The sequence below is a fragment of the Salvelinus alpinus genome, chromosome 29 (assembly GCF_045679555.1).
Source record: "Salvelinus alpinus chromosome 29, SLU_Salpinus.1, whole genome shotgun sequence".
Taxonomy (NCBI): domain Eukaryota; kingdom Metazoa; phylum Chordata; class Actinopteri; order Salmoniformes; family Salmonidae; genus Salvelinus; species Salvelinus alpinus.
The window spans coordinates 12,587,581-12,597,443 of record NC_092114.1 but is presented as its reverse complement, the minus strand read 5'-3'; the positions used below and the strand labels follow the sequence as shown (position 1 = coordinate 12,597,443).

Sequence of the window (9,863 nt, the reverse complement as noted above, 5' to 3'; positions counted from 1 at the left end):
TGGGCCAGCAGCAGCAAGAGGGAGAGTGTAGTTTCTACCTATTCTATATCTATGCTCCAGTAGCTATTGGCCAGCAGCAGCAGGAGGGAGAGTGTAGTTTCTACCCAGGCCGTCTCAGATTAAACACATCCGTACCGTATTTATAGAAGAGCTGTTGAATAGTTAATGATTCAGAGGGAAGGGATTGGTCCCCACGGGACAGGCTGAGCCATTACCCTGACGGAGCGACATGCATCTATACTGTGGTCTGGGTTCAATAGCATGTGAATGGACACCATAGTAAGCGATATGATAAGGGACACAGGAATGCAGACAATACGATCTACGAATCAGACAACTGCATTGTGACTGCATTTAGATATAGCCGTTATGCATTATAAGGTTATAAGGCAGTTATAAGGAGCAACAAGCGCTTATTAATAACGTGTAGCGTGGAGCGTTAAAAAACCCAGATTTGATGGCCAGTTGGTAACGTTGTAAACGCATAACGCATGAGAAAGCTGACTGAATACTGATGTTAATGGTTACGACTCGGCAAGTGTGTGTTAGTTCTGTCCTTGAGCTGTTCTTGTCCATTGATGTTCTGTATTATGTCATTCTGTATTATGCTTCATGTGTTTTGTGAGGACTCCAGGAAGAGTAGCTGCTGCTTTTTGCAACAGTTAAAGGAGATCCTAATAAGATACCCCCAAGAAGTAGAGCTCTTTGGGGAGTTAAAGGTCAAACAAAAACCATTCCAAGATATTGGTTATGCCACGTTTTCCTAACTGTATCAGATATGTACGTGTCCTGTAGTATTCAGCTAAAGTGTGGGGTGCTTAGAGGTACAGTTGAAGTCGGACGGTTACGTACAATTAGGTTGGAGTCATTCAAATTTGTTTTTCAACAACTCCACAAATTTAGTGTAAAACAAAATATAGTTTTGGCAAGTCGGTTAGGACATCTACTTTGTGCATGACACAAGTAATTTTTCCAACAATAGTTTAAAGACAGATTATTTCACCTATAATTCACTGTATCACATGTCCAGTGGGTCAGAGGTTTACATACACTAAGTTGACTGTGCCATTAAACAGCTTGGAAAATTCCAGAAATTGATGTCATGGCTTTAGAAGCTTCTGATAGGCTAATTGATATAATTTGAGTCAATAGGAGGTGTACCTGTGGATGTATTTCAAGGCCTACCTTCAAACTCAGTGCCTCTTTGCTTGACATCATGGGAAAATCAAAAGAAATCAGCCAAAACATCAGAAAAAAAATTGTAGACCTCCACAAGTCTGATTCATCCTTGGGAGCAATTTCCAAACGCCTGAAGGTACCACATTCATCTGAACAAACAATAGTACGCAAGTACTGCACATGGGGACAAAGACCGTACTTTTTGGAGGACTGTCCTCTGGTCTGATGATTTTTTTTTACTGTTTGGCCATAATGACCATCGTTGTGTTTGGAGGAAAAAGGGGGAGGCTTGCAAGCAGAAGGACACCATCCCAACCGTGAAGCACGGGGGTGGCAGCATCATGTTGTGGGGGTACTTTGCTGCAGGAGGGACTGGTGCTCTTCACAAAATAGATGGCATCATGTCTGAGGAAAATTATGTGGATATTTTGAAGCAACATCTCAAGTCATCAGTCAGGAAGTTAAAGCTTGGTCGCAAATGGGTCTTCCAAATGGACAATGACCCCAAGCATACTTCTTAAAATGTGGCAAAATGGCCAATGGACAACAAAGTCAAGGTATTGGAGTGGCCATCACAAAGCCCTGACCTCAATCCTATAGAGAATCTGTGGGCAGACCTGAAAAAGTGTTTGTGAACAAACCTGACTCAGTTACACCAGCTCTGTCAGGAGGAATGGGCCAAAATGCACCCAACTTACTGTGGGAAGCTTGTGGAAGGCTACCCAAAACGTTTGACCCAAGTTAAACAATTTAAAGGAAATGCTACCAAATACTAATTGAGTGTATGTAATCTTCTGACCCACTGGGAATGTGATGAAAGAAATAAAAGCTGAACTAAATCATTCTCTCTACTATTATTCTGACATTTCATATTCTTAAAATAAAGATAAAATAAAAAGAGTAATAAAAATAAAAATAATAAATGCAAATTAATTACTTAAAAATCATACAATGTGATTTTCTGGATTTTCTCTCACAGTTGAAGTGTACCTATGATAAAAATTACAGACCTCTACATGCTTTGTAAGTAGGAAAACCTGCAAAATCGGCAGTGTATCAAATACTTGTTCTCCCCACTGTATATATATATACACATATATATATATTTAAATATTATGTTTTGATTCTTTGTCACTCTCTATGCGATGCACACTGCACAGATCACCAGAAGAACTACCACAGTGAATTATTGTAATGTTTGTTTATGTGTCAATTAATCCCATTAATGATGGGTTACCAAGCGGCGATTTGTCCAAAAAATTAAATGTAATTAAATAATTTGTTCGGTACTAATGCTATGTACATTATTATGTGTCTATGTATTTGTAGAGAATGCCCTGCGTAGCCTGTTGGAGGCGCTGACGAGCCCTCCCTACGCTCCCATGCAGCACCTGGAGAGAGAGCAGGCCCTGGCCAAACAGTTCGCAGAGATACTCCACTTTACCCTCAGCTTCGACGAACTAAAGGTGAGGAGGAGGAGAAAGGGAATGAGGAAGTCATCTGGGTTAGCTAAACTCTTGAGTCATTTGGTCCGGTAACATTTATGTATCCATAGTCTGTCCAGGAGAGATGGTGGTGCTTTCCTTTATATCTTTACATAGTAGGGTTGGGTGGTATCCAGAACAAACCGTCATACCGTTTCTGTACCATACCAGAGTACATGGAATTACCCCAATGTGCATACAAGGGGTGCTATTTACATTTGTTGTGATTTTTTTGGGCAACAGGGATCTCGATCCAATAGGGGACTGAATGTCTCTGCTGTAACCATGACGCTTGATCTTGACATCTAGCCGCTGAGCTAGCAAGTTAGCAAACCAAATGCGTAGCTGGAGCCTTGAGCTGGATATCATTTAATTGATACAGTGCCTTTGGAAAGTATTCAGACCACTTTACTTTTTCCACATTTTGTTACATTACAGCCTTATTCTAAAATTGATTAAAACTGTTTTTTTCCCCCTCATCAATCTACACACGATACCCAATAATGACAAAGCAAAAAACGATTTTTGGGGTGTGGTGAGGTTAGGTTTTTGTTATTAACACAAAAAAAATAAAAATACACTGATTTACATAAGTATTCAGACCCTTTGCTCAGTACTTTGTTGAAGCACCTTTGGCAGCGATTACAGCCTTGATTCTTCTTGGGTATGACGCTACAAGCTTGACACACCTGTATTTGGGGAGTTTCTCACATTTTTCTCTGCATATCCTCTCAAGCTCTGTCAGGTTGGATGGAGAGCGTTGCTGCACAGAAATGTTCAGGTTTCTACAGAGTTCTTTGATCGGGTTCAAGTCCAGACTCTGGCTGGGTCACACAAGGAGACTTGTCCCGAAGCCACTCCTGCATTGTCTTGGCTGTGTGCTTAGGGTCATTGTCCTGTTGTAAGGTGAACCTTTTCCCCAGTCAGAGGTCCTGAGCGCTCTGGAGTAGGTTTTCATCAAAGATCTTTCTGTACTTTGTTCCGTTCATCTTTGCCTCGATTCTGACTTGTCTCCCAGTGCTGCAGAGATGGTTTTCCTTCTGTAAGGTTCTCCCATCTCCACAGAGGAACTCTAGAGCTCTGTCAGAGTGACCATCGGGTTTCTGGGTCACCTCCCTGACCAAGGCCCTTCCCCCCCGTTTGCTCAGTTTGGCCGGGCGGCCAGCTCTAGGAAGAATCTCGTGGTTCCAAACTTCTTCCATTCAAGAATGATGGAGGCCACTGTGTTCTTGGGGACCTTCAATGCTGCAGAAATGTTTTGGTACCCTTCCCCCAGATTGTAGTTACTGTATAAGCGGTGGAGTAGCGCGCACTGACTTACGCCCCCCCCCAAAGGGTTTTCACTGCACTGTATATAGCTACTGTTTAACTAGCCTCCCCCCTTCTCTCTCTCTCTAGATGACAAACCCAGCCATTCAGAATGACTTCAGCTACTACAGGAGGACGATCAGTAGGAACAGGTTGAACAACCAGCAGGTAAGACCGTCAGTAGAAACAGGTTGTACAACCAGCAGGTAAGACCATCAGTAGAAACAGGTTGTACAACCAGCAGGTAAGACCATCAGTAGAAACAGGCTGAACAACCAGCAGGTAAGACCATCAGTAGAAACAGGCTGAACAACCAGCAGGTAAGACCATCAGTAGAAACAGGTTGAACAACCAGCAGGTAAGACCATCAGTAGAAACAGGCTTCAACAACCAGCAGGTAAGACCATCAGTAGAAACAGGCTTCAACAACCAGCAGGTAAGACAGTCAGTAGAAACAGGTAAGACCATCAGTAGAAACAGGCTGAACAACCAGCAGGTAAGACCGTCAGTAGAAACAGGTTGTACAACCAGCAGGTATGACCATCAGTAGAAACAGGTTGTACAACCAGCAGGTAAGACCATCAGTAGAAACAGGCTGAACAACCAGCAGGTAAGACCATCAGTAGAAACAGGCTGAACAACCAGCAGGTAAGACCATCAGTAGAAACAGGTTGAACAACCAGCAGGTAAGACCATCAGTAGAAACAGGCTGAACAACCAGCAGGTAAGACCATCAGTAGAAACAGGCTTCAACAACCAGCAGGTAAGACAGTCAGTAGAAACAGGTAAGACCATCAGTAGAAACAGGCTGAACAACCAGCAGGTAAGACCGTCAGTAGAAACAGGTTGTACAACCAGCAGGTAAGACCATCAGTAGAAACAGGTTGTACAACCAGCAGGTAAGACCATCAGTAGAAACAGGCTGAACAACCAGCAGGTAAGACCATCAGTAGAAACAGGCTGAACAACCAGCAGGTAAGACCATCAGTAGAAACAGGCTGAACAACCAGCAGGTAAGACCATCAGTAGAAACAGGCTGAACAACCAGCAGGTAAGACCATGTCGGCCTGTGCTACGTTGGTTCCGTAACCTGGATCGCTTGGCTAAACTGTCAGACAGTTGCTATGGTAACAGTGTTCATTTCCAACTGTTAACAAAAAAAGCCACCGGTCAACACATTGTACTGTTTTCTCTCTCTTTGTGTCGATGTTGAATGAATTGAACTAACACTCACACTTGATTATTTTTTCGCCTTTGCTAACCTTGCTGACTTTTCTGATAGCTGCTTTATTGAGAACATTTTTTACTTACTATGACTGTGATACTCGGTTGTCTCACCTAGCTATCTTAAGATGAATGTAAGTAGCTCTAGATAAGAGCGTCTGATAAATGACAAAAATGTAAATGTGGAATGTAATTGCAGGCATGAAAAAGCATCCAACGATGTCATGTTAGATTACTTGCAGATACACAACAATTAAAGGGGAACCCTGTGCCAAATATGTAAACGCGGTCGTGTTCCAACCATCTCTCTCTGCTGCAGTTGGAGGCAGAGAACGAGGTGAACAACGAGATGGCCAATCGGATGTCTCTGTTCTACGCCGAGGCCACACCCATGCTGAAGACCCTGAGTAATGCCACCACCAAGTTTGTGTCAGAGGTCAGTCAGAGGTCATGACCCCTGTCCCCTACTTCGAGTCCCTTCCTCCTTCCCTCCCCTCCCTCTAGCTCGTATTGTTACCTAGCGCCAGCTCCTGTCCCCTAAATTAAGAACCTACCTCAAGCCTCTAATAGCTACCACCCCAAGTTACCCTATTCTAACCTCACCACACCCCAAGTTACCCTATACTAACCTCACCACACCCCAAGTTACCCTATACTAACCTCACCACACCCCAAGTTACCCTATTCTAACCTCACCACACCCCAAGTTACCCTATTCTATCCTCACCACACCCCAAGTTACCCTATTCTAACCTCACCACACCCCAAGTTACCCTATTCTAACCTCACCACACCCCAAGTTACCCTATTCTAACCTCACCACACCCCAAGTTACCCTATTCTAACCTTACCACACCCCAAGTTACCCTATTCTAACCTTACCACACTCCAAGTTACCCTATTCTAACCTTACCACACCCCAAGTTACCCTATTCTAACCACACCACACCCCAAGTTACCCTATTCTAACCTCACCACACCCCAAGTTACCCTATTCTAACCTCACCTCACCTCACCACAAGTTACCCTATTCTAGCCTTACCACACCCCAAGTTACCCTATACTAACCTCACCACACCCCAAGTTACCCTATTCTAGCCTTACCACACCCCAAGTTACACTCTACTAACCTCACCACACCCCAAGTTACCCTATTCTAAGCTCACCACACCCCAAGTTACCCTATTCTAACCTCACCACACCCCAAGTTACCCTATTCTAACCTCACCACACCCCAAGTTACCCTATTCTAACCTCACCACACCCCAAGTTACCCTATTCTAACCTCACCACACCCCAAGTTACCCTATTCTAGCCTCACCACACCCCAAGTCAGCAGGGGCAGCAGATAGCCAAGTGGTTAATTAAGTCACCCTATACTAGCTTTTGTCACACAACACAATGCCACAGATGTCTCAGGTTTTCAGGGAGCGTGCAATTGGCATGCTGTCTGCAGCAATGTCCACCAGAGCTATTGCCAGAGAATTGAATGTTAAATTCTCTACAATAAGCTGGCTCCAATGTTGTTTTAGAGTATTTAGCAGTACGTCCAACCGGCCTCACAACCACAGACCACTTGAATGGCGTAGCTTTTCACACTCTTGACAACTTCCTGAGGCCCATTGTCGTGCCATTCATCCGCCGCCATCACCTCATATTTCAGCATGATAATGCACAGCCCCATGTCTCAAGGACCTGTACACAATTCCTAGAAGCTGAAAGGAGATGTGTCACGCTGCATGAGATGAAAGGTGGTCACACCAGATACTGACTGGTTATTTTATCCACGCCCCTACCTTTTTTTTTAAAGGTGTATGTGACCAAATCAAGTCAAATTAAATGTTATTGTTCACATACACATGGTTAGCAGATGTTATTGCGAGTGTAGTGAAATACTTGTGCTTCTAATTCCCGACAGTGCAGCAGTTGTCACAGTGCCTGGAGTGGTGGGTGCGGAGTCAAACGCAGAGAGCAGAGGATACTGAGGAAACCGGACTTTATTTCGGTTTCCAATGCGAACGCCCAAAACAACAGGCGAAAGTTATCCAAAAATGTCCAACACAACACAGGGCACAAACAGACAGGAACACAAACACGCACAACCTCACTAACAGAAAACAAGCCTGCACAAAGAGAGGCGGCCTAACAGGCTTAAATAGTCCTGAATCAAAAACAAAATAAGAGACAGGTGCAACCAATAAGACAAAACAAACAGAAAAGGAAAAGGGGATCGGTGGCAGCTAGTAGACCGGCGACCACGACCACCGAGCGCCGCACGAACAGGCGGTGGAGCCACCTTCAGTGGGGGTCGTGACTGCAGTATCTAACATGTAATCTAACAATTCCACAACAACTACCTCACACACACAAATCTAAGTAAAGGAATGGACTCAGAATATATACATATAAATATATATATGGATGAGCAATGACCGAGCGGCATAGGCAAGATGCAATAGATGGTATAAAATACAGTACAGATGAGATGAGTAATGCAAGATATGTAAACATTATTAAAATGGCATTATTAAAGTGACTAGTGTTCCATTTATTAAAGTGGCCAATTATTTCCAGTCTCTATGTAGGCAGCAGCCTCTCTGTGTTAGTGATGGCTGTTTAATAGGGGTGGCCTGTAGCCTAGTGGTTAGAGCATTGGGCCAGTAACTGAATGGTTACTGGATCGAATCCCTGAATTGACAAGGTAAAGATCTGTTGTTCTGCCCCTGAGGAAGGCAGTTAACCCTCTCTTCCCCGGTAGGCCATCATTGTAAGTAATAATTTGTTCTTAATTTATTAGGGATAGCTCCCGTTTTTTAAATTTTCAACTATAATGCGATTATAAATTAGAATTAAATAACAGTTGGACTGATCCTACAGAGTTCTTAGACTCAACAACCCTGAAGCAATTATCAGTAGACAAAAAAGAAACACAAAAAAATGTATATTAGACACTGGTAACTTAAAGATTGTACCCTTTTTTTTACATTTTCGGGCCTAAAATGACATACCCAAATCTAACTGCCTGTAGCTCAGTCCCTGAAACAAGGATATGCATATTCTTGGTACCATTTGAAAGGAAACACTTTGAAGTTTGTGGAAATGTGAATTGAATTTGGTAGAATATACACAAATAGATCTGGTGGAAGATAATACATAGAAAAAAACAACTTTTTTTTCCTACCACCATCTTTGAAATGCAACAGAAAGGCCCCAAATCTAGCAATCACTCTGGTTGTAATTCGGATGACGTCCACAAGATGGCAGCAGTGTATGTGCAAAGTTTCAGACGGATAACTCGAAGTATGAGCAAACTACATGACTTTTAGTGTGAAGTCACCCATGTAGATTTAGGCAAAACGTGAAGAAGACATTCACATTCACGTTCAATTTTTCTTCAAGAATATCGTCAAATATGTATACTTGGAGTATTAGTAGCCATATTATTAGTTCACCATTTGCAAAACACCCAGTTTTCATAACTTCATAAGCCTCCATATTCTTAGAATTCTTTTGGACAAGGCTTGCTGTCGCACAAGGTTAGCAGTGACACTTTGCGACAGATACGGGGTTTCCCGATACTGCCGTAAAGCCCAGCTCATTGGCTATCTACCTAGCTTTGTTTGACCCTGATTGGTGCTTATTTGTCAAAGTTGCAGTCGATCAAGTGAAGACCGGCATCTGGGTGCCATGAAGGCGTCGCTCTCTAACCAAATGTCCTATAGGATATACTACACCCCTAATGATACATTCTAGGATCTCTGAGGAATACATACGAACGTGATTTGACTAGTTGAAATAACGTTCAGGGTTAGATTTTCACAGATTCCTTTCTTTGCAAATTGAACGAGTGGAAATACAAAATCGATCGTGCATGTTATATGGACCTTTTTATAGATATGAAAAAGGATTTTATATAACAAAACAACACTTCATGTTGTCTCTGGGACCCTTTGGATGATAAATCAGAGCAAGATTTCAGAATGTAAGTACACATTTCACCTTCAGAGGTGAATTTATCAAACCTATCGCAGTGAAAAAAGTGTTTTGTGGTTAGGAGCTCTCCTCAAACAATAGCATGGATTTTTTCACGCAGTAATAGCTACTGTAAATTGGACAGTGCAGTTATATTAAGAATAATTTAAGCTTTCAGCCGATATAAGACACTTATATGTACCGACATTTGGTGTTTCTCTAAAATCTGCGATCGTGACACAAGGAGCTGCATGTTTTACAACTGTCCCATGAACGGGACGCCTATCCCTAAGTTACATTTTTTTTTAAAAACAGTCTGATGTCCTTGAGATAGAAGTTGTTCCTCAGTCTCTCGGTCCCAGCCTTGATGCACCTGTACTGACCTCGCCTTCTGGATGGTGGCTTGGTTGGTTGTTGTCCTTGATGATCTTTTTGGCCTTCCCGTGACATCGGGTTCTGTAGGTGTTCTGTAGTTGCCCCCGGTGATACGTTGTGCAGACCGCACCACCCTCTGGAGATTCACATTTCTATATCCCAGTCATGTGACAGCCAGAGATTAGGGCCTGTCTTCCCCAGGGGCCAGTTCTGGTATTTACTCTGTCTTCTCCAGGGGCCAGTTCTGGTATTTACTCTGTCTTCCCCAGGGGCCAGTTCTGGTATTTACCCTGTCTTCCCCAGGGGCCAGTTCTGGTATTT

General features: G+C 43.1%; 1 protein-coding gene across 6 annotated transcripts in view; it reads left to right on the top strand.

The window, feature by feature from the left end:
- LOC139558951 (CYFIP-related Rac1 interactor A-like) overlaps positions 1-9,863 on the top strand; it is a 97,589-nt gene that overhangs the window by 81,717 nt on the left and 6,009 nt on the right. For all 6 annotated transcript variants that reach the window (XM_071374475.1, XM_071374477.1, XM_071374479.1 and 3 more), the window contains 3 exons: positions 2,509-2,645; positions 4,062-4,139; positions 5,515-5,631. In XM_071374475.1, coding sequence (XP_071230576.1) covers positions 2,509-2,645; positions 4,062-4,139; positions 5,515-5,631 — 332 coding nt within the window. The remainder of the gene's footprint in view (positions 1-2,508; positions 2,646-4,061; positions 4,140-5,514; positions 5,632-9,863) is intronic.